This window comes from Pan troglodytes, chromosome 1 (assembly GCF_028858775.2).
Source record: "Pan troglodytes isolate AG18354 chromosome 1, NHGRI_mPanTro3-v2.0_pri, whole genome shotgun sequence".
NCBI classification, from domain to species: Eukaryota; Metazoa; Chordata; class Mammalia; order Primates; family Hominidae; genus Pan; species Pan troglodytes.
This window is the reverse complement of record NC_072398.2, coordinates 229521034-229548455: the sequence shown is the minus strand read 5'-3', so window position 1 is coordinate 229548455 and position 27422 is coordinate 229521034. Positions and strand designations below refer to the sequence as shown.

The following is a 27422-nucleotide window of genomic DNA, read 5'->3' as shown; positions in this document are numbered from 1 at the left end:
AACAGGGTAGAGAAGGCAGCTGCAGCCAGTCCACAGGGCCCTGGGTGCCAGGCTGAGGGGTCCGATGTAGCCTGTGGTCCAGCTGCAGGGGTGGGTGTATTGGAGTGAGGCCTGCAGGCCAGATGGGGTCTGTGGGTATGGCCCAGGAAGCAGCCCATCTGGGAGCGCCCGGGAAGGAAGACTGGCTGGGAGGGCTGGAGCTGGGGAGGATCTCGGGTGGGAGGCAGGCGGTGTGCCCTGGCTGCCGGGGTTGCCCCCAGGAGCACCCGGCCATGGTGGTGGGTGCCTCCACACAGTCTGCCGTGAGAGGCGGCCTCTCTCCATGTCTGTCGCTGGCCTTGCCCGGCCCGCCCGGGGATCTTGCATGCTGCGACCAGGGATCCTCTCTCCACGTCTGTCGCTGGCCTTGCCCGGCCCGCCCGGGGATCTTGCATGCTGCGACCAGGGATCCTCTCTCCACGTCTGTCGCTGGCCTTGCCCGGCCCGCCCGGGGATCTTGCATGCTGCGACCAGGGATCCTCTCTCCATGTCTGTCGCTGGCCTTGCCCGGCCCGCCCGGGGATCTTGCATGCTGCGACCAGGGATTCTTGAGCCTATGGCTCAGGATGGAGATTTCTTTCACGGTTTCCAATTTGCATTTCAGTTTTGGCTTCGTGCAGGAGGCCAGGTTTCTGTCTCATTGCTGTTGGTGTCATCTCTCTGCCTCTGTCCCTGGGTCCCTGGTGCTTGGCCACGTCCCCCTGGGAACGGAAAGCTGTGGGTCTTTCCTCCTGGGGCCTCATCTGAGGCCACTGAGCTCCACAACTGCCGAGATCTGGCTGTGCCCGGGTGGTCCTGCCCCCAGGAGACCGCCCCGACCATGCTGTCCGGGAAAGGGGGTGCAGATGGGCATGGTTGAGAGGGCACTGCCCGCTCCAGGTGCCCAGGAAGTGGAGGGGGTGGGTTCCCATCCTGACTGCACCTGGCTCCAGGTGGTCTCTAAGCCAGGCAGTGAAAGGGGTGCTCAGGCTTTCATCTGAGGAAAGCCCCTAGAGGGCCGGGGGATGGGAAAAGTGGAGAGAGCCCCCCTGCCAGCCCCTGCCGGCCCCTGCCAGCCCCTGCTGTGAAGCCTCAGAAGCGAAGAGGCGCGGGCACCACACGTATGGTCCCAGAGCAACTCCCAGCTCCAAGCAGGCGTCGCATCCGGCCTGGGTTTGGCTTCTGCCAGCTCCTGGGCCTGCACTGGGAGGGGCTGAGCGTGGGGGCATGGGGGTGGGCAGGAGCCTGGGGACGTTCATTCACAGCACCGAGCTCTGTGGGTACTCTTTCATTCACCCACACCTCATTTATTCCTCCTGCACGTTTCTGAGCGTCGACTGGCACGTCCGTCCTCCACTCATCTGCTGAGTCCACTCTCACTTTGGGATCCCAGACCAGCTGATGCTGTCACGGCGGGGTTTCCTCCTGGGAAGGAGAGGGAGGAGCGGCAACTCTGCCCTGGCCTGGGCATTAGGTCCCTGGTGTAGGGGTAAGCAGAGAAGCTGCAGGAGCCAGCACCCCGGGAGAGGAAGCCAGGGTGGAGTCTGGGAGTCCCGTGTGCCGGTGTGGCCAAGGGAGCCAGGAACTAGCCTTTCCTTGGAGGAGAAGCCCTGGAGCTGCCACACGGTTCACTGGGGGAGGAGCGGCTCTCTTTGCCTTCCATCCACAGCCTGCGTTAAGGCAGCCACACCTCAGGGCGCAGGGCTCTGTCAGCCCCTCAGGGTAGTGATGACAGAGGCTTCACTGCAGGCTCCTGGTCCTGGGCAGAGGCTGCTACAGCCCGTCCAGCCTCAGCCAGATGAAACATCCGGGAACACACACCCGGCACAGAGTCTCCAGGGCTGTGTGGAGATGGCACTGCCTGGTGCTCCTGGAAAGCAGAAAGCCTCGGGAGCGGAGCTGGCCCTGCAGGCGGCAGGACGTAGCCTCTCCGCCGTGAGCTTTGCACCAGGAGGAATCCTGACCATGCCCCAGGCTCTGGGGCACAGCCAAGCAATAGACTGCTTGGGGGAGTCAGAAACCTCCTGGGCTTCAGCAATCGGGAAAGAACCATAGACACCAGCAGGTCTATTCCTGGGGAAACTGAGGTCTGGAGGGGAGACTGAGGCCTCTTGTGAATCTGTGGGGAGCCAGGACATGCACCTGTGTCTTCTGTCTCCTCTTCAGCCACTACGCCAGGGCCAGATGGTGGGCAGAGTCTGCTTTGGAGAGCAAAATAGAAACTCTGGCAACACTGGTCCCGAGTGACACGCTCCCACGCACCCCTACCCCACCCCTGGCCTCCTCCCTGGCTCCCAGCTTGGCGCCCATCTCGGGCCTCATCTCAGACTCAGCCTTTCCTCTCCCTGGCAGGCAGAGCTGACGGGCCCAGGGATGTGTGTGTCCTTAGTGGCCTGTGCCCCTTTCTCAGCTCTGGCGAGGACCCCCTCTCAGTCTGAACCACTCATATTAGACCCAAAGAACAAAGTCCAGGGACCCTTGGGTGCAGAAGCAGCATGGTGTGGGTGCACGGGGCTGCCCTAGGGTGAACGCTGTGGCTTCCCTCTAAGGCTGGAGGCTGGCCTTGTGGGTAAGCTGGGGGCTCTGAGTGCAGGAGCCCTTCTTGTTCCAGAGTCTGCCAGGAGGGTCTGTTGGGAAAGTTCTGCCTCTTGGCTCTGTGGCCAAGGCAGACCTGGGGGAGCTGAGGCCTCTCTGGACACAGGCCAGAGCTGGGCAGTCTCTCTTGACTTGTCTCCCGCCTCCTCCTTCACGGCTGCCTGCAGCAGAGCGGGGAACCGACGAAGTGCCTGGAAACAGAGAAGCCTGGTGGGCAGGGAGGGTCCCCAGGGTCTAGGGCCTGTCTCTGTGGCTGCTTTGGGCCTCCAGGGTCTGGAACAGTGGAAGAGTTGACTGGTGTGGGGCTAGGGACCTGCCCAGGGGAATGGTCATCCTGGTTCTCCCTGGGGGCACAGGAGGCAGCACCAAGCTCCCTCCCCCCAGAGGTGGGTGGGCTGGCCGCCTGATGGGAGCTAAGGGTGCCCTGCCACCCTCTTGGGGCTGGGCCGTACCCCGTTCTCAGCAGTCCCAGGCACTTCTGCAAGGGTCTGCATGTGCCCCTGACATCTTAGTTGGGGGAGGGGTGGCCCAGGCCCCAGTCCTCAAATGGGGAAGGGGTGGCCCAGGCCCCAGTCCTCAAACGCCAGGGTGATGGGAGTGGGGGGTGGGTTGTAGTGTCGCCGGGGCCCCTGTCTTGGCTTCTCCCAGCGCCTGGGCAAACGCCCAGCCTGGAGATGGGAAGCGCTCTCGGCCCCGCCCCCTTCCCGGTCCCGCCGGCTGGGGCCACGGGGAGCCGGAGGGAGGCGGAGGGGGAGGTGTGGGGAGCGGAAGGCCGCAGGAGCATCTTTGCGGAGAAAGTACTTTGGCTGCGGCGGGCGCAGGGCGGGCCGGCTGGCCCCGCCGTGCGCCCCGCGCCCCACCTGTTCTGTGCGCCGCGCTCGCCCGGTTGCGCCCGATCTGCCCCCAGCCCGGTGCCCGCCGCGGAGCCCGCGCCCCCGGCCCCCTCCCGGCGCGGGGCGGGCAGGGGGTGTGGTGCGGGCGGCACGAGTGACAGCGCGCTCCTCGCGCGGCGCCTCCACGGGGCGCAGTGTCACCGCGCACAGCCCGCCGCGGGCCGCCCGAGCTGGCGGGGCGATGCCGCGGGAGCCGGAGCCCCAGCCCGAGCCCGAGCCCGGCCGCTGACTGCGCCTCCCGGCCCGCAGCCCCCGCCCCCGCCGCCCTCGCTGCCCTCGCTGCAGCCGCCACGGAGACAATGGACGCGGGAGCCGCCCCGCAGAAGCACAGTAGGTGCCGCTCCTGCCGCTGCGCCGCTGCCAACCGGGATGCGCGGGTGGACGCGCGGGGGCGCCGCAGCCCTGGTGCGGGTCGGGGCTGAGCTGCCTGGGCTTCAGACTCGGGAGCCGAGGCTCGGATCGCGGTGGCACGGGCAGGGGTGCGGGCGCGGGACTGTGGGCGGGACGGGCGGAGCGGTCTTGAGCTCTGCGGATGGCCTCAGGTGCGGGGTGAGGGATCTGGGGGCCGCCCCTCGGCAAACTTTCCTTCCCCGGGCTTCTGCGGAGGTCGCACTGGGGCTGTGACCGTGCTGAGAGTGACCCCTGCTGAGCCCAGGCCGGGCACCCCGATCCCTGCCGGATGGTGCCGCAGGGCACCCTGTGTGGGTCCGGGAGGTGCTGCGTGGACTTGCCTCATGGCACATCTGCCTGGGCTGCAGGTGCGCATCTGGGGGGAGCCGGCCTCTCCCCACACTAGCAGGTGGGGTGCAGCGGGCACTGCCCGGGCAGGCGGGAGCTCCGGAGGCCCTGGGGCGGCCCTGCTGGATGGTCTGTAGGACACGGGAGGGGGAAGTGTCTGAGTGTCCACTGCTGAGGGGTCTCCTGGGCTCTGGACCTGCCGGCAGAGCTACAGGGTATTCTTTAGGGGAGATGGGCTCTGCTGGAGCTGGTGGAGGAAGATGCCAAGGAGATAAGAGGCTTCCCCTCCCCTCCGCTCCCCGCCTCCCACACTGTCTGATGACACTGGAGGCAGCCAAGGTGGCCACTGATCCCCACTGTGACCACTGAGACCACGGGAACTGCCCTTCCCCCATGGCCTTCTCCCTCCACGAGAATGGACCCGATCGGTGTCCCCTTCGTCCCCTGACACGTTGGTCTGGTGAGGCGGGGTCACGGTGCCCCAACACCCCTGACTTGGGGAGCCCATGGTGTCTGCCTGCCTGGGTGTCTGATCCTAGAGACTCCTTCAGCGAGGTGCAGCCTCAGAGGGGATTCAGGCACCATGGGAGGCCGGGGAGGGGCAAGTCAGAGGGCGGAGGCCACTGTCCTATCTCCTGCTTGGTTGGTGGGGACAGAAGCCAGCCTGTTGGTCTCCCCTAGGACCCTGGGCTGATGGGAGAAGTCGTCTCTAAATTGGCCCCCACTATGTTCCCTCTGTACTTAAGCCAGGGCCACATTCTCCGCACTGCCCTAGGGGAGGGTCTGGGGTCTGGAAAGGATGAGGGAGGCAGGTGTGCACTGGGCAAGTGGGTGCCTGTGGCTGTGCTGAGGGTCCCCACAGGCCCCTTCCCTGAGGCTGAACGCCTGATGGCCCTGCCCTCTGGGAGGTGAGAGAGCTGAGCCTGCAGCCTCGTCTGGACGAGGCAGGGAGGGAGACTGGCGTCTGCTTGGCATGTCCCCAGGGAACCCAGGGCAGTGAGAGAAGAGGCTGGAACAGGCCTGGGCAGTGGTCGGGGAACTGGTGGGAGTGTCTGCTGGACAGTGTGTAGAAGACTTGGGGCTCGGGGCTTGGTCTGGTGGCCTTGGCCTCAGATCCCTGAGCATGAGGCTGGGGTCAGGCCTGATGTCCAGCCTCTGGCAGAGCTGGCTGTGGGTGGGGAACAGCTGGGGGTAGGGGGAGGGTGGGGACAGGTTGGCAGCGGCCCCTCCTGTGGGTGACCAGGTAGGGACCCTGCCCAGAGGGGGGAGGCAGAGGAGCTGGTGGGCAGGAGAGACCCCCTACAGACCCTCCTAGGTGGTGGTGGGGGCCTGGCAGCCCGGTTCCCGAGGCCCTCACTGCTGCTGCTGGAGTTCAGGTGACATAATCTGCACGGCACACACGGATTGCCGTAAGCCGCAGCAGCCAGGTCTGACAATACGAGTTGTAATTGGATTTTAATTTTTAATGTCCACAACACATGAAGAGCTTCGGACCAATTTGTGTATCTTCTGTTACTCTGCGCCTAATAGGACCGCTTCATTAGCTGCTGTCGCACCCACAGTGCCGTCTGTCCGGGAACGGAGGGAGCCTGGCCCGAGCCCCATGCCAGAGCCCCAAGAGCTGCCCGCCACCTGCTCCAGTGATGGGCACGCCGATGGGAGGGGGGCTGAGGACCAGCCCAGAGGGTCCCTCCCGCTGCCTGGCCGGGCTTCCACCCCCGTCCTGCTTCCCTGTCCACTGCAGTCCTAGCCAGGGTGCTGCCCCTGGCTGCCAGGAAGGGGTGGCCATTGGGGGCTTGGACATCAGTGTACCCACTGAAGGCCCAGCTTCCCCGCTGCTGCCCACTCTGGGGCTGTCACAGGACCCACTGGGACTCTTGTCTCCAATGGCCCCTGGGCACAAGTGGCCCTGGATTCTGGGGTTCCACTGCCACTCACCCCCCTATTCACTTGTGGCTCAGCCCTGCCTGCGATTTGGGGGTTGAGGCTGGAGTTAAGACCCTGTAGCCAGGTCTCCCGGGGCTGGGGGTGGGGTGGCCCTTGACAGACTGGGGCCCCAGGCAGAAGCAGGAGCTGTGTGCCTCAGCCCCTCCCTCCCCCCAGCTGCAGGGGTCCCAGGAGGCGGGGCAGCTCCGACTCCGACCGCCCTCCGGATTATTCTTAGGTCTGTTGTGTAACAGGCGCACATTGGAGGCAGAGGGAGGAAGGGCTCCTGGAGACGTCTCCGGCGGCAGCAGCTAGCCAGCCGGGAGAACAGCTTTTGTCCTTTCCACTCGCCCAGCACAAAGGGACAAAGGAGGCTGCCTCGGCTGCCCAGCCCAGCTGAGAGCTGGCCAACCTGGGCCCATGCAGAGGGGTCGGGGCTGGCAGAGGGGTCGGGGCCGGCAGAGGGGTCGGGGCCGGCAGAGGGGTCGGGGCCTGCAGAGGGGTCGGGGCCTGCAGAGGGGTCGGGGCCTGCAGAGGGGTCGGGGCCTGCAGAGGGATCAGGGCCTGCAGAGGGGTCAGAGCCGGCAGGAATGTGATCATCCCTTCACTGCCTCATGCTCCCCAGGGCTGGGCTGAGTCTGGGCTGGGGCTCCTTCCTCCTCCTGCCCCTGCAGCCCCGTGTGTGCGTGCACACCTCTGTGCCCATGCACAAGCACGTTTCCGGGGCCAGCTTCAGGCAGCACGGTGGCCTGGCAGAGGCGGAGGTGGCAGAGGGTACCCACCCCAGCCTCAGAGCTGCCCTCAGGGCTCCTCTTCCTGCCTTCCTCTCCCACCCCCTCATGTGCTCCCAGCAGCCTTTGGGTGTCGATTCCGGGGTCCACCCCCGCAGATGGGAGCAGGCTCCTCATGCCTGCCTTCTGAGCTCCCAGTGCAGATCAGACCCTGTGGGTGAGGCTCCAGGAGGAGCCAGCCTTGATGGCAGAAACCTGAGGGTGTTCCAGGGCTAGGGTGGCTGCAGGGTGGGGCCCCAAGTCTGTAGGGGGAGGCCCATTTGCTCACCTCACCCGCATCCTCCAGGACCACTCTGCCTTCAGCTCCTTCTCCGGGATCGCAGGACCTGTGTTCCGCACACACCTGCACACAGCTGCACAGTCACTCCCAAGACGGCGGAAGGGGCTAAGCCAGCCTTCTCAGGGCTCCCCCTCCCCTCCCCCAGGTTCTGCTGTGCTCCCAGGGTGCCCTCCCACTGGGGAGCCAGGAGGGACATGCATAGTGGGTGGAGATTCCAGAGACAGCCGGGCCCCGTGTTGAGGGCCTGCAGCTCCAGGGAGGGGCCGCTGACCCGGAGCTCCACTGTGACCCTTGACTGTGACTGAGCTGCTGACCCTGGAGAGACCGGAAGGCAGGAAGGGCTTGGGGGTGGGGGCAAGTTGCTGAAATGTCCCCAGCTTGATCTGTCAGGTTGGGCCCAGGGAGATGCCTGACTGGAGCTTCAGCGGTGGTAACCTGGCCTCACTCCTCCCCGATGTGGCCCGGTCTGCCCACTTCGGGGCAGCTGCTCTATGAGTCTTTGGGGTCTTTCCCTCAGCCCACCGGGGACCAGCCGACCGGGAACCGGGGAATACAGAGGATGTCTTCCCTGAGAATGCGTGTGCTCTGCGGCAAGGCCTGAGGTCTTTCCGTCCCTCCCTGGCTGCGGGACTTTGGCAGGGCACTCGGCCCCTGCTTATTCCTCCCTCCCCTGCGGTACCAGGAGAGTCAGTGAGATCATTCAGACCAGGCCGTGCCGCAGTGCCTGTGGGCGGAGGGCATGGTGCCCCTGGCTGCTGTGGTCCTTTTTCCCTGGTGGTGGCCTCCAGGCAGCCAAACCCAGGCAAAGCTGACCCTTGTCAGGAAGGCTGTGCTGACAGCTGGGCTGCCCTTGCCCTCCTGGAGTGCCAGGCACCCCGGGTGTCTGGAGCACCACGACATGGCGGGGGTGTGTTTCCTGCGGCTGCTGGGACCGGCTGCCGTGCACCGGCCACTAAAAATGCCGCACGCTTATTCTCTCGCGGTCCTGGAGGCCGGAAGTCTGAGGTCAGGGTGTGGGTGGGGCCGCGCTCCCTCTGCAGGCTCCCCGGGAGGACCTTCCTGGCCTCCTCCAGCTTCTGGTGGCTCTGGCGTCCCTTGGGTTGTGGCCACCTCCTGCTTCTGCCTGTCTTCCCTCGCCCTTCTCTCCGTCTTCTCTTGCGCCTCGAGTCTCCTTTCTCCTGTAGGATCTGGGGCCTGCCTGGGTCATTCTGGACGATCTCCTTGGTGCAGGCCTTTCACTGAGCACACCCTCAGAGACCCTTTTTCCAAATAAGGCCAAATTCACAGGCTCTGGGATGCGGATGTGTTTTCTGTCGGGGGTCGCCCTCCAGCCCCCTACTGTGGCCGTGTGCTCCACTGCTAGCACCCCCGCCTGAGGCAGGCCCTGGAGCTCATGCTGCTGAGGTCCCACAGGCCCCCTGGCGCAGCCTCCTGGCTCCCCACCATCCAGTCTCTCCCTGGGTGGGGTCCTGGCTCCACAGGTGACCAAGAGGGGTACTGGAGGCCTGGACGGGCCTCACTCCATTCTTAGCGAGCGGCTGCTCCTGGTTCCCAACCACAAGTCACATCACTCCTGCCCCAGAAGGCAGCTGGGGCCTCCAGAATGCTCGTTTCGTCAAACTGTTGTACGTGGCTCCTTTGCTGGCGCGGGGAAAGGGCCGTGGGCTTGGGCCCTGGAACGCATCCCAGGATCAGTGGCTCTGCAGGCTCCAGGCCCCACCAGCTGCTCTGAGGAGGCTCAGATGGGTCTGGGAGTCCTGCTCGGAGCTGTAGCAGCTTCACATTCCCCTGGACGGAGGAAAATGCAGATTCAGCACCCCCGCCCCCCAGAGGTTGGAGCTATTTCAGTAGAAATACATGTTTTAAACTGGGGCGTCTGGCCAGTCACTGTGGCTCATGCCTGTAATCCCAGCACTTTGGGAGGCTGAGGTGGGTGGATCACCTGAGATTAGGAGTTCGAGACCAGCCTGGGCAACATGGTGAAACCCTGTCTCTACTCAAAATACAAAAATTTATCTGTGTGTGGTGGCAAGCACCTGCAATCCCAGCTACTTGGGAGGCTGAGGCAGGAGAATCGCTTGAACCTGGGAGGTGGCAGAAGTTGCAGTGAGCTGAGATGGTGCCACTGCACTCCAGCCTGGGTGACATAGTGAGACGCTGTCTCAACAAAACCAACCAACCAACCAACCAACCAACAAACCAGGGTGTCAAGGCCCACACTTGAGGGAGTGGTGTCAGGTGAGGTAGGGGACCAAGGTCTGCAGCAGTCTCTGTCTGGCCTGGGTGGGGTGGCTCTGCCCAGGTGGTGTCACTGGGGTGGAGGACATGGCTCTGGAGCTGGGCAGACTTGGATCCCAAATCTGCAACTGTGTGGCCTTGGGCAATGGACTCACTGCTGAGATGAGCCAGCAGTAGTATGTTATGGGCAGGGCTGCGTGGCTGCCTGTGAGCTCTGCCTAGCCACCTCTCAGGGACAGTGGCTGCCCCAGCCTCGCCCCATCCTGCCCCTGCTCCGTGACGCTCCCTGGAACTCAGTCATTCTCTGGGGAACCAACAGCCCTCAGAACTGAGTTACAGCTGTAGCTGCAGTCGTCTCTGATGCATAAGTGGGAGGCTGGCCTCGGACTGGGCTGCCGCAGCCAAGCTCAACCCTGGGGAAGTGGGTGAATGAAGCTGTTTCTCTGCATACAGTGTCTCCCTGGCTCCCCTGGGGTCTCCTGAGCCACCTCAAGGAGCCCCGGCCCCTCCCAGCTGGGCCTGTCCCCTGAGGCTTGTCCAGGAACAGGCGCCCTGGGCAGAGGTGGCTTCATCCGTTGCTGTCCCCTTCTTGCCTGGGTCTTGGCGGGGGGGGCAGATATCGGGCACCTCCTCCCAGGAGGGAGTTTGGTTTTTGTCTGCAAAATGTGATCCTTCGAGAGCTGGTTCAAACACCCAGCCATTCCCTCCCTCCCCGGGGGCCTCCAGCACAGGCGGCCGGTCTTCTGGGTGCCTCGTGTTAGCTCACCAGGACGTGCCCCACTTTTCAGAGCCTCTGCTCTACACCAAGTGAAGATGGGCTGGGCCGTCTGGGATGTTTCCCGAGGCATTCAGAACACAGAAAAGGAGCTCGTTACCAAGTGCCCCCAACTCGGCCTGCCTCCCTATTCAGCCTGCGCCCTATACAGCCTGCCCCCAACTCCCCGCCTGGCCCCACTCCCCGCCTGCCCCCACTCCCTGCTTGCCCCCCAATTCCCCACCTGCCCCCTAACTCCCCACCTTCCCCCTAACTCCCCACCTGCCCCCCACTTGGCCTGCCCCCCAACTCCAACTCCCCGCCTGCCCCCCCGCTCCCCGCCTGCCCCCCGCTCCCTGCCTGCTCCCCGCTCCCCGCCTGCCCCCCTGCTCCCTGCCTGCCCCCCGGCTCCCCGCCTGCTCCCCGCCTGCCCCCCTGCTCCCTGCCTGCCCCCCCGCTCCCCGCCTGCCCCCCGCTCCCCGCCTGCTCCCCGCTCCCCGCCTGCCCCCCTGCTCCCCGCCTGCCCCCCCGCTCCCCGCCTGCTGACTGTTGCATCCCAGGCTCCAGACCCTTGGACCAGGCGCGTTCAAGGCCAAGCACGTGGGCCCCCAGCCTGGGCTCAAATCCCCACCTGTCCGCCCACCAGTTGCTGGACTGTGGGTTTTGGGGACATACCTGTGTCTCTGGGTCTCAGTTTCCTCATCTGTGAAAAGGGGGTGACAGTCGTTGTGAGGGTGAGCAGGTGACTTGTAGAGAAGGAGGGACAGCTCGGCAGGGGGACCCCCGCCCATGCTAGGGATGTCGGCTCCCAGGACACAGCCCTGGCCCTGGCCCTGCCATAGGGGCTGTGGCTTGGCCACCCAGCACACGCTGTCTGGAAATAGGACTCGAGGTGCAATTTGGGGCAGGGCCTGGGGTCCAGGCCAGCAGCTGGGCCGAGTGCGCTCCAGGAGGGAGGCCTGTTGCTGGTGTCCACGTCAACAAGGTGCCGGGCGCCTCTCCACTCCCCAGGGCCCTCCCCCTCCCAGCCAAGGCAGGCAGTGGTGGGCTTGCCTCGTGTCCCGATTGTGGGGTCTGGGGCCAGAGATGTGTGTGCCTCCCCGGCCCCCGACGATCATACACAGTAGCGTCTCCGAGGGATGCCACTAGCAGTGACAGGCAGAGATTGTCGCAGAGAATGTGGCTGATGGAGGTGCGTTTCTGGGCTGTACAGATCAGTGCCGCCCCTCTGGACTGATCAGTGCTGCCCGGCTAACCCCTGGCAGCCCCAGTAGGGCTTCTGGAGGAATCCCCTCTACTCCAGCCCCAGGAACTGGCTCCAAGGGCCACCGTGAGGCCAGAGAGCCGCGACCCACCAACATGTCTTATCACCGTGGAGGGCAGCCCTGTGGGGGTCTGCGCCATGGGTGGGCTGGGGGCTCTCAGGGGCTCTGACCCCTCAGAGGGTCAGCCACCGTTGGCAGCAGGGAGCCCTTCCCCCAGACCACAGCCCTGGTAACGGGGGCAGGACAGGCCAATGGGACCCCTCCCTGGGGGCTGGGCAGCGAGTTGGCCCCACCGGCCTGGGACCCTAACGTGCTCTCGGCCCCAGCCCTGCCCCCACTGCGTCTGGGCTGCTGGGGGGGCGGTGGGTGGTGGTGGGGGGACCGTGATTCAGGCTGAGCTGTCACGGATGTCTGTCATCGGCATGCTGGTGGGGAAGTGTCTGTTTGCACAGAAAACACGTTCTGAGCCCCGGGATCTTTGTCATCCTTCAGAAATGCCAACCCTGTGAAGTGAGGTCTGCTCCGCCGCAGGCCTGTCGGAGGAGGCTGAGCAGAGACTTCCGTCTGGGCCCCGAGCCTTGGCAGTGCACGGGAAGGCGCCCCCTCCCTCTGGCCCGAGGCTCCCTTGCTGGTAGGGGCAGCGGGCAGCCGCCACTGCATTGCTGAGCCTGGAACCAGGGTGGCCGCCATGTGCAGCCAGGTGTGCAGAAGGACGGTGGAGGCTGAGTGCAGCTGGGCCGCACGACGACCCAGGACGCTGGAGCTTCAGGGAGCAATCCGGAGGTTCTCCAGAAGCCGCTGAGGCCTGGGTCCCCCTGCCGCCCCCCATCCCCCGGCCCTGCCTGGCGGGTAGCAGCCCCGCGGAAGTATTTCATCTTGGCTGAAAGGCAGCAGCTGCCGTCCTGGAGTGAGCCCCATGGAGGGGGGCCTATCTGGTGGGGATGGGAGCCCTTGATCCTGCCTCCTCCTCTCCCTCCTGCCCCGGCCCTCCCTGCCTGTCCCCTGCCCCAGCCCCTCTGGCCTTTGGGAGTGGCCACCGCGAGCAGCAGGAGGTGAGGGCTGGTGCTGAGGTGGGGTCCACCTCCCTCCAGCGGCGCCTTGCAGGCATGCGGGGAGCAAATGCACCGTTCACTCCACCCCAAGCTGCCCCAGAGAGCAGCAGATGGGCCCAGGGAGGGGCTTAAATAATTCACAGGCCCCGGGGACAGGGGATGCTGGCCTAGGGTTCCCCGACCAGAGGCTGGGCATGAACCTCTCTTCTGGGGCGCCTGGCCACCCAGTCAGCCTTGGTCCTGGGAGGGCCTGGAGCCTGGCCAGTCGCTGTCCTCAGCTGACCGCCGCTGGGCCTGGCCCTGGGTGCAGCAAGTACACAATCAGGGCAGTGCCTTTGTTGCCCGGAGCTCAGCAGAGCCTAGAGAGGACAGCCTGGAGGAAGGGTGCCTGTTGGCACCTGGTCCTGGCTTCTCAGGCCAGAAGTCCCGGCTCACCCCACCCCTTCCCATGGATCCATTCCCGGTGGGGGCGCCCCTCAGTGCTCTCAGAGTCCTGGCTCACCCCACCCTTCCCCGTGGATCCATTCCTGGTCGGGACGCCCCCTCAGTGCTCTCAGAGCTGGGACTCCTCACCACCTCCACCCAGGCCTGGGCCGCCCGTCCCCGACTGTGCTACAAGCCTCCTGCCTGTCCCTCGATCTTCCAGTGGGGCAGCTGGGACAATTTGCCAAAACGCAAGTCTGCCCCCGACAGCGCCAGTGCCCCCACTGTGCTCGAGATGTGGTCTGTGGGCACCGTGCTCCCTGGGGCCCTTCCCTGTGTGGTGCTGCTTGGGAGGTGAAGACCCCTGAGGCATATGTTTCCGGTCTGCCCTGTTATCGCCCATTGCAAAGATGAGGACATTGAGGCTGGGGATGGCAGGCGGTGCAGGGGAGGCCCTTGTCCTATCTGGAGGGCTCACCGGGAGCGTCTGTGCACACCGCAGGCCCTCCCCAGCCTGGAGGAGGGGCCACTGGCCCCGGAATGCTGACGGTGATCTGGGCTGAGACACGGGGCTCACAGGACCTGCTTCACGTGTCCAGGGCCAGTGTCTTCACAGGGCCCTGTGGCCTTTGCCCTCCCCATTGCCCAGGGCCACCCCCTCTGGCAGGGGCAGGACCCTCCACCACCCCTTCCTTCCACCCCCTGTGGAGCAGAGCCCCATCCTCCCAGCAGAGGAAAGTGCACCCCAGTGCCTGCTCTCTGCTGCCTCTTTCTGGGGTCCTTGTTCCTGTGTGCAGCCCCTGGACACCCTCTCCTGACTCCAGCAGATGCCAGCTCTGGGTCCAGCCCGGTGCCTGTCCCCATCTCCCGGTGGGGAGGGCTGCTGTGGCTTCCAGGGTCCCCAGGACTTTGGGCAACGGTGGCGGGGGCTGCTGGAGGGGCCTGGCCTGCGCCTGCCGAGTGGGGTGGGGGAAAGAGGGCGGGCCCCAGCCAGTGTGGGGGCCTCTGAGAGCCGAGTGTGTGGGGGCCTCTGAGAGCCAAGGCTGGTAGTGGGGTTCCAGGGGTGCTGCAAGCCACCCCCACCCCCAGTCTGTCACCCACCTATGGGTGCCCACTGTGGGCATAGCCATGAGGGCCACCTGGCCTCTCCAGCAGTCCGGGCTGGGTGTTCGGCCTCCCCGGGGCATGTCCTGGCTCACCTGGCTGAGCTCCTAGGGCAGGAACTGCCTGTTCCCTTCCTGCCCTGCAGCACTGGAGGTGACCTGGGCCTGGGCCCTCCAGTTCCCCGATGGCCAGTGCCCCGCCCACCATGCCCGACTCACCCTGACACGTGGGGATCCCCAGGAAGCCCCGAGACAGGGTCTTAGGGCCGCCTCTGCAGGACCCTTGGAAGTGCAGGCCCTTGCTCAGGAAGGGGTTGATGGTGTGGTATGGCAGGAGGCGGCACCACGTGACATGCTTGGTGTGACATGATGTGGTGTGGTCCCCTCCGGGAGGATGGTCTGTGGAGGCTCAAGGCCATGGACCTGCTACTCCCCAGGGGCTGAACCAGCAATGCACTGAGTGGACCGTGTCCCTTTACTTGGTAGGGGTGGCCTGATGGTAGACCCCAGGCCTTCCTGCCTGGGACCCTGCAGGGCCTCTGGAGCTCCCAGGTGAGGCCTCCGAGTGGGGAGGGGCCAGGACCTGAGCCCCAGTGGCTTCCCCAGGGGCCCCCAGGGTCTGGGATAAACCGGGAATGGTGGCTTCCCTGAGAGCAGCGCCCTGGCTCGGCCCCTCGGTGTCTTGGCCCTTGCGGGGCTGTTGGGGCAGGGCCTGTCTCCGAAGGTCTGTGCACTATGTCCTTGGCCAGGTTTGGGGCTCAGTGGCAGCGTGGGTGAGACAGAGCAGGTGGTTCGCGGCTCAGGAGCCCCTTGGAGCCCTCTCACTGTCACCAGTGGAGTGTGCGTCACCCCCAGAAACCTGTTGTCCAGGCTGGACCCTCCCTGCCTGGGGGCAGCCAGGCCTCGGCCCCCCGTGCGGCCTGAGCACATGTGCCCAGCTGTGCTCTGACCCCCACCTGCTCCAGAAGGCTCTGCTCCTCCCTGCAGCCTCCATGGGCCAGACCACCATGATGCTGAGCCCCCAGCGGGGCCGGGACCTGGCTCTCCCCTTACCCTTGAGACCATGCTCTTTTCTGAGATAGGAACTCAGCCGACCCATCTGCAGGCTTAGCCCGGGCATGGGACCCTTGACTGTGGGAGCTAGGACGGGCGGGCACCTGGAACTGGACGTTGGCTGCGTGATGGCCAGTCTAGGCTGGGTGCTGCCCAGAGGCCTGGCAGGTCCCTGTTCCCCGGCCTGGCCTGAGTGCCAAGGTGTCGGGGCAGGAGGACCCTCGGCCCTGCCAGGCCTCCTCTGCATCCCTTGGTGTGGGTCCCCAAATTTGGCGGTTCACCCGCTGTTCCCAGGGCCCATGCTAGGTTGGGAGACACCCCTCAGGGAGAGCACATAGGGGCACAGGGTCCCCAGAGAAAGGCCTACTGGGGGCGCAGGGAGGCTGGCAGCCCGCCTTCCTGCAGGTGGAGTTAGACTCAGTGGGTGTGAAGGACGCTCTGTGGCCACCATAGCTGGAGCAGCTGCCTGTGGGGGGTGCCGACGCTTGTTCCCTGGGGTCCTGGGGGTCAGGCTGCAGATGGAGGCGGGAGGCTCCCAGGTGGCAAAGCGTACCTGCTGCAGGTGTGAGAGGGCCCAGTTCGGGGAGTATGGCCACCAGGAGCCCCTCGGGCCCTCCACCCCCCTGCAGGGCCTCTCTCCCCGGCCGTGCCCCCGTCTTCACCCTCCATACCTGTTGAGCCGTGCCGTGGGTGGAGGCGAGCATCCCGCGGGCGGGCTGTGTGCGTGTGTGTGCCTGTGTGCTCGTGTGTTTAAGTGTATTTTTAAAGCGGCTTTGCAGCTGTGTTTGACTCACTTCCATTCTCTGGTAGGAGCTCGGCAAGTGGTGCACTGTGGGTTATTTTGGGCTTGGCAATATTGCAATTATTAGATTCCGTGTTTGTAAGGAAACGGCGTCGCCTGGGGCAGCATTGGCTGTGGGTGGCGGTGTTGATGCCGTTTGGGACGCGGAGCCCAGAGGGGAGGCCCAGCTTGTCCCTTGGGCCTGTCACAGGGCTATCAGGGTTACCAAGCCGCCAGCACCAGATCACCTGCTGGGCAGTTTCTCCCGGGCCTTTGTCGGATTTAGGCCTCCCCTGGCTTCCGAGCGCAGCCCCCCCAGTTCGTCCCCTGGGCGCTGGCTCCTACCTGACCTCATGGCCGCTGAGCCCCGCAGGGTCTTGGAGGGGCTCCAGCCCGGCTTGGGAGACGGGGCGGCGCGGGGGGCGGGTGGCGCTGGGAGGCGGGGCGGCGCTGGGGGGCGGGTGGCGCTCTAGCCACGCGCTATGGGGCTCGTCAAAAAGACTTAAATTGCCCCTTGCTCTCAGCTGTGCCTTAAAAAGCTGTGGGTGGTGACTCAGTTGTCACCGTCACTGTCACCGCTGCCGGTGCTTCTGGGGACCCGTGAGGTCACCGGGGTGGCTCGTCCTGTGCAGCCCCCACCCCCGGCAGACCCGTCGACCCCTTGGGCTTGGGGGACATGGGGGAGCTGCTGGAGCTGGTGAGACGCGGCCTCCGTCGGCTTCCTGCCATGGCTGTAACTTGAGGGAGCCGCCCTCCCTGGGCCTCAGTTTCCCCCTCTGAAGCCAGGGAGCTGGGCCTTCCTCTGGACTTGGTTTGTCCAGGGCTCTTGGTGGGAGGTGCCCACCCTTCCTGAGAGAATGGGCCCACTTGGTAGGACCTTTTTCTGCCCCTTCTAGGGCCAGCGGAGGGGCCCGTGCTGGGTCTGCGGAGAGCAGGTCTCACAGCCACAAGGGGCTTCCAGGTGGGAAGGGACCCCAGGTTCACACCATGACTCTGGCACTGTGAGGGGCGATCCGCACCTCCTCTAGGCCTTAGGCAGGTCCTCTCTGTCCAGCCAGGGCCCCTACATGTCATCTCCATTTTCTAAGGGGCAAGAGCCACCTACCTCCAGAACCCCCCGGGGCTCCAGTCCTCAGGCGCCTGGTGTGGCGGTGGTGGCTTTGGGTCTGGCCCTGGTGGTCTTCTCACACTGGCCAGCCCTTGTGCAGGATGGCCTGGGGCTGGGGGGGTACCCAGGGCTCTCTCAGGTGGGCTGAGATGTGAACTGACCAGCTGGCAGCTCCGTCCATCAGCAAGGACAGGAATGAGACCCGGGCCTCCCTGGCCACGCTGGGCTGGCCCGCCCTCCACTCAGTGGGGACCTCTCCTACCCTCCCTGCTGGGCTTCAGGGGCCTTTCCAGCCATGGCTGGGACCTGTGAGTGGCCAGGGGCTGGGGGGCTGCATGCTCCCCAGTAGCCTCGTGGCCGTGATCACAAGGGGCTGAGTGCCCTCTGCCTCAGCTTCCTGCCACTGCAGCTTCTCGCCAGGGTTCCCCAGCCACCTGCTCCCCAGTGTCTCCTGGCCTTCCTCCCGGGACGCTCCTTGGGTTCTGAGATCTGCTGAGATGGGGGCTGTGTGTGGCGGGACGGGGCCGCACCCACCCTGGGGGAGCGGCTGAGCTGCTGGATGGCCTCCTGCCTCTCAGGGGCCCAACAGCGACCTGCAGGCAGTCAGGGAGGACTCCCTGAAGGAAGCGGTTTCCTCAGTGTCTGACCACAGGGCAGTCACAAGTTCCCCAAAGGCGAAGGTGGCTCACCCCGAGTCCTGGCTGCACCCTGGTACCCACAGCCTCGTGCGGAACATGAACCATCCCGGTCCCAGGAGGCGCATGCTGGGAGCGGCTCCCAGCCCTTGGATGATCTTTCCTCTTGCCTAATAGGCAGGCTGCTTTCTTTTCTGTTTTTGACCTGAAAAAAAAAAAAAAAAAAAGCATTTGCTGGCATAGCACTGATGGCCACCCGGCCCATGCTGTCCACCGGGCGGGTGGTGGGAGGGCAGAGAGCAACGTGCGGGCCTCAGGCACCAAGGAGGCCACACAGGCAAGGGGCTGGTGGGCGCTGGGCTCACTGGTGCATCCCTGCAGGGCTGACTGGCCCCAGGCTGTGTGTGTGAGTGGGGGTGGGCCATGCCATCACTGTGGGCACCCAGGCCTGTCCTCGGGAGCTCTGACAGCACAGGGAAGGTGGCCGGCTGGGTGGGGACTCAGGGCAGGACACCGGGCTGCCTGGGGCGGGGGGACTCCTATCAGTCCCCGTAAGGCCCTGCTCAGTGCCCGGCCCCTGTGAGGCTGAGGACAGGACAAGGGTGTGTCCTGCCGTCCAGACACCGGGACCTTGTGCAGGCATCCAGCTGCCTTGGAGCAGATGGCAGAGACCCTGGAGCAGGGCACTAGCAGGGGGCTGGGCACCTGCAGCAGGGGCCCTCAGCCAGGACCCATGACACAGGAAGGGCTGGAGGCTGGGCTGGACAGTCCCCCTTGGGCAGTGGCCTGGCCTAGCCTGACCTGGACATGCCGAGTGGCCGGGGAACGGGTGCCAGGCTGGCCCGAGTGGCCTTCCTGCTTTCACAGGAACTGGCAGGCCGGGTGGACCCAGTGGGACCAGCAAGGTCGGTGTGACCCCTGCTTCCTGGGCCTGGGGAGAAGCTGGGCTTCATCTGTGCCCCTGGAGCAGCCAGTGGCTGAGTGGCCGGGGGAGATGCCTGAGGAGGCTCTGGCTCTGCCCTCAGGGATGCTCCCGCCCAGACCGCGCCCATACAGGCAGCCTGCCCCCAGTACGGGCAGCCCCCCAAAGACCCATCTGCACAGGGATGATCTCGAGGCCACGTTTCATTCCCACTTCAGCCTCCTGTACTCCCGAGTCTCACTGGCTTCTAATCTGCACTTATGCAACCATGGTAAAAAGTGACTACATCTGGGGATGTCCCCGTGCGCCGTGATGTGTGCTTGGCCGTCTCTGCAAACGGGGGCCCGAGGGGCTGGTGCTGCTTCTCAGCAGCCTGGGCCACGCCGGTCTTGCAGCCTGGCTGCTCCTGGGCACTCTTGAGCCACTGCCTCGTAGTGACCTGGCCCCCTCATTGCAGACTCAGCCCCGAATCCTGCTCCCCGGTGGCTGGGTTGCACCCATCTGGAGGTGGGGCTCAGGAGGCGGCCTTGGTGATGCCAGGTGGTCAGTGGGTTCTTGCCACCCGCCAGGAGCTTCACTGGGGCTAAAACCATGCACCCTCGGTGTCCACCCAGGGCCTCCCGTTGGCCCTGCATGGGACATGGTGACAAATGCCACGCTGGTGACAAGCCCTCTCTGGCTTGTTTATTTTGTCTTGTTGGAGATGCACGTGCCCCTCGCAGGCTTGCCGGTGGTCTTCCTTGCCAGTGGTCCTCCTTGCCGGTGGTCCTCCTTCCTGGTGGTCCTCCTTGCCGGTGGTCCTCCTTCCTGGTGGTCCTCCTTCCTGGTGGTCCTCCTTGCCGGTGGTCCTCCTTCCTGGTGGTCCTCCTTCCTGGTGGTCCTCCTTGCCGGTGGTCCTCCTTACCGGTGGTCCTCCTTGCTGGTGGTCCTCCTTCCTGGTGGTCCTCCTTGCTGGTGGTCCTCTTTTCCGGTGGTCTCCCTTTCCTGGTGGTCCTCCTTCCTGGTAGTCCTCCTTGCCGGTGGTCCTCTTTTCCGGTGGTCCTCCTTCCTGGTGGTCCTCCTTCCTGGTAGTCCTCCTTGCCGGTGGTCCTCCTTGCCGGTGATCCTCCTTCCTGGTGGTCCTCCTTCCTGGTGGTCCTCCTTGCCGGTGGTCCTCTTTTGCGGTGGTCCTCCTTCCTGGTGGTCCTCCTTCCTGGTAGTCCTCCTTGCCGGTGGTCCTCCTTGCCAGTGATCCTCCTTCCTGGTGGTCCTCCTTCCTGGTGGTCCTCCTTCCTGGTGGTCCTCCTTACCGGTGGTCCTCCTTCCTGGTGGTCCTCCTTGCCGGTGGTCCCCTTTTCCGGTGGTCCTCCTTCCTGGTGGTCCTCCTTCCTGGTGGTCCTACTTTCCGGTGGTCCTCCTTGCCAGTGGTCCTCCTTCCTGGTGGTCCTCCTTCCTGGTGGTCCTCCTTGCCAGTGGTCCTCCTTCCTGGTGGTCCTCCTTGCCGGTGATCCTCCTTCCTGGTGGTCCTCCTTCCTGGTGGTCCTCCTTCCTGGTGGTCCTCCTTGCCGGTGGTCCTCTTTTCCGGTGGTCCTCCTTCCTGGTGGTCCTCCTTTCCGGTGGTCCTCCTTCCTGGTGGTCTTCCTTCCTGGTGGTCCTCCTTGCTGGTGGTCCTCCTTGCCGGTGGTCCTCCTTGCCGGTGGTCCTCCTTCCTGGTGGTCCTCCTTGCTGGTGATCCTCCTTCCTGGTGGTCCTCCTTGCCGGTGGTCCTCCTTGCCGGTGGTCCTCCTTCCTGGTGGTCCTCCTTGCCGGTGATCCTCCTTCCTGGTAGTCCTCCTTGCCGGTGGTCCTCTTTTCCGGTGGTCCTCCTTGCCGGTGGTCCTCCTTCCTGGTGGTCCTCCTTCCTGGTGGTCCTCCTTCCTGGTGGTCTTCCTTGCCGGTGGTCCTCCTTTCCGGTGGTCCTCCTTGCCTGTGGTCCTCCTTGCCAGTGGTCTGTCTTCCTTGGGCTGACACTGAGCCAGCGCTTATCTGAATGCAGTGCTGGCGCCTGGGGAATACACTCCTGAGTCATTCACACGCAGGACCGGCCGGCCGTGGACGGCGGGCAGTGTTTGGAGGCCAGTTTGGAGTCTCAGCGCCTCATGGTGGGGCTGTTTCCTTGGCACCGTGAAGGGGCGGTCCAGGCGGCCAGTGGAAGCGTCCATTGGCCCCTCACCACTCTGTTCGCTCCCCTCTGGCCTGTTTGGCTCCAAGCAAGCACCCTGAGCTGGGACCTGGGCCAAGCGCTCTTCTGCTCCGGCAGTGACTGTGCTCCGGCTGGCGCTGTCCAGCCCTGCCCAGGCCCTTTCTGCCCTCCGGTTCCTCCCCTTGCTGCTCTAGCCTGGCCTAAGGGAGGGGCCCGTGCCCCCATGGGACTGGCCCTTCATGCCCCCAGGGGCCCTGCTGTCCAGGAAAGCAGCCCATTCTCTCCAGGGCTTTTCTAAGGCCATGCTGCCCCGGGGTCCCAGGCCAGGTTCCCCCAAGAGCTAGGACCCCTGACCACTGCTCTGTGTCTCCCAGACCAGAAGCCCTCTGGGTGCGGGGCCTACCTCTGGTTTCCTCACTTCCTCTCCAGCTCTAAGCCATGCCCACACACAGCAGGTGCTTAATAAACCCCGGCTGATGGCTAGGGGTATGGAACAGGTGGGCTGGAGACAGGCAAGGAAGGACGCAGAGGGTGGCAGGTCTTGGCCCCGGGGCATGGGCCGTGTGGGCTCCCTCTGGCCTGAGAACCGAGTCTGAGGACTGGGATCCTGGGAGCCAAAGGCAGGGGCTTAGTGGCATAAAAGGGACACTGCTTCTTTTTCAAGGATTTTCATATTTTTAACGATGCAAGCAGCTGGGAGGCCTGGGGCGGCACCCAGGTGTAAGCTGGGCTGCTCGGGCCTGATGACCCTGGTGGAGGCTGGTGAGGCTGAAGGGGTTCCTGGTCCTGGGGGTGGGGACTGGCCTGCCTGTGGCGCCAAGGCTGTGGGGGCCTTTGACCAGCAGCCAGGGGCTGACCTGAGCTCAGGTTTCACCGTGACTGACCGTGTGGACTTAACAGGTCTCACAGCTTCTCTGAGCCTCAGACCCCTCAGTGCAGCGGCGACACTCCCTACCTGCAGGGCAACAGCTGCAGGTTCGCCTCTTCTCTCTCTGCCCTTCCTTCAGCAGGCCCTTGAGGCTGGGTGCCAGCCTGGTGGCGTGGGGGCTCAGGAGTGTGCCCAGTGCCCCTCTCTGGGGCCGGATCTCACACCCCCACATGGGGAGGGCCTGGGTGGGGCCAGGTGGCCAGCAGCTCCTGACAGACCCTGCTGAGGGTGTGTGTCCTGGGACGTGGCTGCATTGGTGGCCATGGGGCAGTGTTCGTCCTGCTATCCTGCTCACTGGACTCCGTGCCAGGCTGGCCAAGGCTCTGCATGGCTGCTGCATGCAGGCACAGAATCTAGGTCAGGCTGGCGCAGGGGGGTAGGGCTGGGCAGCCAGGGCAGTGCCTGCTCTCTCAGCGTCCAGTGGGGCTCTGCAGCCCGGGGCTGGACACCTGACCCACCGACCTTGGCCAGGGCACTTCTGGTGGTGCCTGAACCCCCTGGCAAGGCTGTCCTTCAGCAGGGAGGAGGGAGGCATGTCGGCACCTGCTGTGACTGTGGATGCTGCTAGCAGGGCGGGCTGAGCTCGGTCCATGTGGGACCTGGCCCCTGGGCACTGGGAGGCTAGGATGTGTGGGCCCTGCTGAGATGATTCAGGGCAGAGCCTTCCTGAAGCTCTGGTCCCTGTGGCTGGCTCAGCTTTCGCTCCCTGCTGGGTTACCCAGCCTTGGGGCCTCGGATCCCCTCCAGCCCGCAACAGGGAACACTGTGGGGACAGTGACGCCCACTGGACACCCCATCCCCATGCCTCCTGCCTCTGTGGGCCTCAAATCCAGCTGTTTCTTGCTCTGTCTTCTTTGTTTCTTCTGCGCCTCTGCCTTGGCATTAACAATGTTCCCTTTGAACCTGTCTGCAACTCCCCCAGGCTTGGGGGAACCAGGAGCAGGGCTGGGGCCTTTGTTTGGGGAATGGCACCATGGAAGGTGGGCAGGGCAGCTGGGGATGCCAGACTCATCCCCACCCAGGGCCTCTGCATCTGGCCTTCCCTGGCCATCCACCCGGGACCCCCTGTCCCATCAGCTTGTGTTTGCTTGAGTCCCACTTTCTTGGGGCTGCCTCCCCTGGCGCCCCCTCTCTGGAACTCTGCCTGCACTGGCTGTGCCACTCGGCAGCCCCTCTGCCTGACATCCCCTCTGCCTGACACCTCCTCCACCTGACACCACTCCGCTTGACAACCCTCCACCTGACACCCCCTCTGCCTGACACCCCTCCGCCTGATACCCCCTCCGCCTGACACCCCTACACCTGACAGCCCTCTGCCTGACACCCCCTCCACCTGACACCCCCTCCACCTGACACCCCCTCCGCCTGATACCCTCTCCACCTGACACCCCCACCTGACACTTCCTCTGATACCCTCTGCCTGACACCCCTCTGCCTGATACCCCCTCCACCTGACACCCCTCTGCCTGACACCCCCTCTGCCTGACACCCCTCTGCCTGACACCCCCTCTGCCTGACAGCCCCTCTGACACCCCCTCCACCTGACACCCCCTCCGCCTGACACCCCTCTGCCTGACACCCCTCCACCTGACACCCCTCCGCCTGATACCCCCTCTGCCTGACACCCCTACACCTGACACCCCTCTGCCGGACACCCCCTCCACCTGACACCCCCTCCACCTGATATCCCCTCCACCTGACACCCCCTCCGCCTGATACCCTCTCTGCCTGACACCCCCGCCTGACACCTCCTCTGATACCCTCTGCCTGACACCCTTCTGCCTGATACCCCCTCCACCTGACACCCCTCCGCCTGACACCCCCTCTGCCTGACACCTCTCTGCCTGACATCCCCTCTGCCTGACAGCCCCTCTGACACCCCCTCCACCTGACACCCCCTCCGCCTGACACCACTCTGCCTGACACCCCTCCACCTGACCCCTCCATCTGACACCATTCCACCTGACACCCCTCTGCCTGACATCCCCTCTGCCTGACAGCCCCTCTGACACCCCCTCCACCTGACACCCCCTCCGCCTGACACCCCTCTGCCTGACACCCCTCCACCTGACACCCCTCTGCCTGACACCCCTCCATCTGACACCCTTCCACCTGACACCCCCTCTGCCTGATGCGTGGGCTTGTCCCCGTGGCCTGCTGTCAGGTGGTCACCCCAAGGCATCTTGGTCCATCCGGGGCAACTGCAGTCAGTCTGGGTGGCCCGTGGTCAGTCTGGCCAGGTCCTCACTGGTCTGTCTTCCTCCTCAGCCAGGCGACGTGCTCCTGTGTGACCTTAGAGCCCCAGAACCGAGCTCTGGGCTCTGGGCATCGCTGGGGTGGTTTCACATGGGGCCCTGGGGGCTGAGGCAGTAGGGGATCTTTGTGCTGGGGACACAGCAGGGCCTTAGAGGGGCATCCCTTGCCTTACTCTGTGCTCCCACCCCCTAGCCACTGCCCAGGACAGGAGGTCGCTCAGCTCGTCCTGGTGCCAAGATGTGTGTCGGGGTGGTGGGGGTGGGTCTGGCCCTTCGAGGCCCCCACAGTGGGCTTAGTTTCCTAACCGAAGCCGTAACATCCATAGAACTCTTAAACCAGGCAAGAAAGCAACACGGAATTCACTTTGATGTTGAATAATTAATGAAATGTCTGAGGTATGGGCTTCTGGGCTGTGTCTCTCCCAGCTGCAGAGCTGTCAGCACTGTCTCGTCATTGGAGGGGCCTGCGTTTCTGTCTTTAAATGTGCGCTTGGCACCTCTGAGAGGTAATTAGGACGTTCTGTGCACGATGAGGAGGCTGGGGTGCTCACCTCCAGGGGGCTGCAGGGCCAGTGCGACTGTTGTGGACCAGCCCACCCTCAGGGGGAGCTGCAGGGTCAGCTGGGCTGTGAGACCCCGGGCAAGGGTCCCCTGCCTCAGTTTCCCTATCTGAAAAGTGAAGAGGTTGGATCCAGGGGCCTCTGGGGGCCCGTCGAACTCAGACATTCCAAGGTGGTGGAGGAGCAGAATCAGGGACACATGGGGGACCTCGCTGTGTCCCCAGGTCGCCCTGGTGCTGGTAGGCAGGCTGCAGAGCCCCTGCCTGCTGAAGTTTGCTGAACGGGGCTGCAGCCGAGAATCTGTTTACTGCAGCAGGTCATCGGGAAGCGTTTCCTTGGAGACATATGTAGGACAGAACTCGGAAGCTGAAACCGAGGCACCCCACGAAGGCCCCACACCACTGGCGGGAGGCGGTTTCTCAGGGCTCTGCTCCTGGAGGCTGCTGGGAGACAGCTGCCGCCCGGAGACTGGTCAGAGCCCGCGACCCGAGAACAGGGCTCCTAGCCCCTCCTCACAGCAGTGGCCACCCAGGGGGATATCACACTTGGACCTTTGGTGCAAGAATGTCCCCCGCCAGACCGCACTGAAGGTGCCCACTGCCCTCCTCTGGGAACCCTCCTCCCCATGGCCTGAGCCAAGGCACCAGCTGGCCAGGCCCTTGGAGAACTGCTGGTCCTCCCTGGTTCAACACAGGGAAACTGAAGCCGGAGGGGCAGTGAACTCCCATGGGGCACACAGAGTCGGGCAGAGTCAGGGTGTGAACCGGGGTCTCCTGAGCTGGCCGGAGCACTGCCCTTCCCAGCTCCTGTCTACAGTGGCATTTTCTGGAACACACTCGGGGCACCCCTTGCTGGCAGCCCCAGAGGACATGGTGCTGGGCTCCTGTGCGGTGGGATCACTCGGCAGCTGGTTGCGGGTGTGACCAGGCCACTGGCCTCCCGGGTGGCACAGGGTGCTGCCCACTGTCCAAGAGAGGGCTCTGGGGCTCAGAAGCAGCTGGGCTGTGGGAAGTCCTGGGGGTGGAGTCTCTTTCCATGGGGTTCGAGTGTTGGCAGGGGGGCTTCATGAGCTTCTCCCCTCCCCACTCTGCCCTTACTCTGGTCTTCCCGATGTGCATCTCCATCTTTCCATCCCTGGCTTTCTCTGGGGCTGTTTGTGCTCAAACACAGGGTCACCTGCGGGCTCAGAATTGGCAATCCTGACGCAGGCTGGTGCATGGAGTGCTTATCTGGTCCCTGGGCATGCACACGAGTGCACAGAGGTCCTCAGGGGTGCCTGGGAGCCTGGAGCAACCCTGGCCTATAGTGGCCCCTGTCTTTGGGCTGGCCGTGTCTTCCTGAACCTGTGCCCTGGGGCAGGGGCCACCTAAATGGTTTTCTTTGGAGATGAGACGTGAAGGAACTTTTGCTGCAGGATGGCTGAGGAGAGGGGCCACCTCCTGCTCCCCCAAGCCAATGGAGAAAGCAGGAATGGAAGGTGCACTGCAGGGAAGCCGGGGCCTGGGCTCTGTCCGGACTCAGCTGCCTCCCGCCCCTACCCCTGTGAGATGCTGGGTGGTGCCCTGCCTGCTTGGGGCGTCTGTCCAGCCTGCAGGGCAAGAAAGCCCCTCCAGCTGAAAGAGATGAGATGGAGACACTGCGGACTCTGGGGTGGGCAGCATGGAGGTCAGGGCAGCACCTGGTGCAGGTGGCCTCGGGCTCACGGCCGGCTCTCAGTCAACTCACACAGACTGAAGACGGGACCCTCAGGCTCGGCTCTGCAGGAGGCGTTAGGGGCTCAGCAGGCCCTGAGGCTGGGCTTGGTGTCACTGAAGCCCAAGAGGGCAGGGGAAGTGGCTGCCTTTGTGTGCAGAGCCAGGGCCCGGGGAGCAGGTGGGCAGTGTTTCCATTGCACATCAAGGAAACTGAGGCACAGGGGAAGGGGGATCAGCTCTGCCCACCTACAGGCCTAGCTGAGAACCTAGGGCTGTGGGCCAAGGTCTAGGCTCGCCCTGTCTCAGGGTGTGGTCTCCTCCGGCCTCTGTCCTGGCAATGCCTGTGAACCCAAGGAGAGATCCAGCCAGGGCTCACAGCCAAATCCAGCCTTAGACTGTGGGGACAGGGGCAGCCTCTCAGACCCGGAAGGCAAGAACCAGTCCCAGAAAGCGGGGCTGAGGAGACACAGCTCTGGGCCTACAGGGTGGGGACCCTCTGCCCTCTGCCCTCCACCCTCCGGCCAAGGCAGGAGCTGGGTCTGGTCCTCCCAGCTGTGCCGGCCCATGGGCAGGGGCTCTGGCGGGCTCACAGCTGGCTCTGCGTCTCTGGATGGGTTTGTTCCTTCCAGTTGCCTTCTTCAAACGAGGAGAAAATTAAACTCCCTGGGGCCTGGCTCCCCTGCCACCATGGTGCCTCCTTGCCTGCTGCCCGCCGCCTGCCGCCCGCCACCTGCCACCCGCCGGGCCAAATGCTCTCAAAGACAGAATTCTGCTTAAATGCCCAGAAAAGAGATTTAGGAGATCAGAATCTTAAGCAAATTAACATGTGCAGCGGGCGGCTTTTAATCACCGCCTTTAATCGCCGGCCGTGGCGACGGAAATCATCTCCTGGCTGAGTGGCGGGCGGGGCTGGCCCTGAGGATGGATTATTCCTTAGAACCTGAACCCGGGTTTCACCGGCCTCTGGAAGGGGGCTCAGGGGCCTCTGTCCACTCCAAGGAGAAGTGGCTGGGTCGGGACCTGCAGCCCACACACCCCTCTCCCTCCTTCCCACCCTCGGGCGTGTCTGTGGCTTTCGCCTTCTGTCTCCTCTCCCCACCTCAGTTTCTCCCTTCTGAGACTTGGGGCTGCTGGCCCTTTCCTGAGTGGACTGTCCCAGGGGACACGCAGAGCCCAGGTGTGGGGGATGCTGGGACGCCTGTTGCTCCTGGGCCACTGGTTGCCTCTGGCACACGTGCACTGCAGTGTC

At 64.6% G+C, this 27422-nt stretch overlaps 1 protein-coding gene across 4 annotated transcripts in view; it reads left to right on the top strand.

Moving 5' to 3' along the window:
- Nucleotides 1-27422, top strand: part of PLCH2 (phospholipase C eta 2) — a 79115-nt gene that overhangs the window by 12030 nt on the left and 39663 nt on the right. Inside the window, exon 1 of one of the 4 annotated variants that reach the window (XM_063805935.1) lies at nucleotides 3710-3836. The exons of the other annotated variants lie outside the window; for them this stretch is intronic. Within the exon in view, the coding sequence (XP_063662005.1) occupies nucleotides 3806-3836 (31 nt within the window). The 5' untranslated portion in view covers nucleotides 3710-3805. Of the gene's footprint in view, nucleotides 1-3709; nucleotides 3837-27422 lie in introns of those variants that run through there. 4 annotated transcript variants of the gene reach the window in all.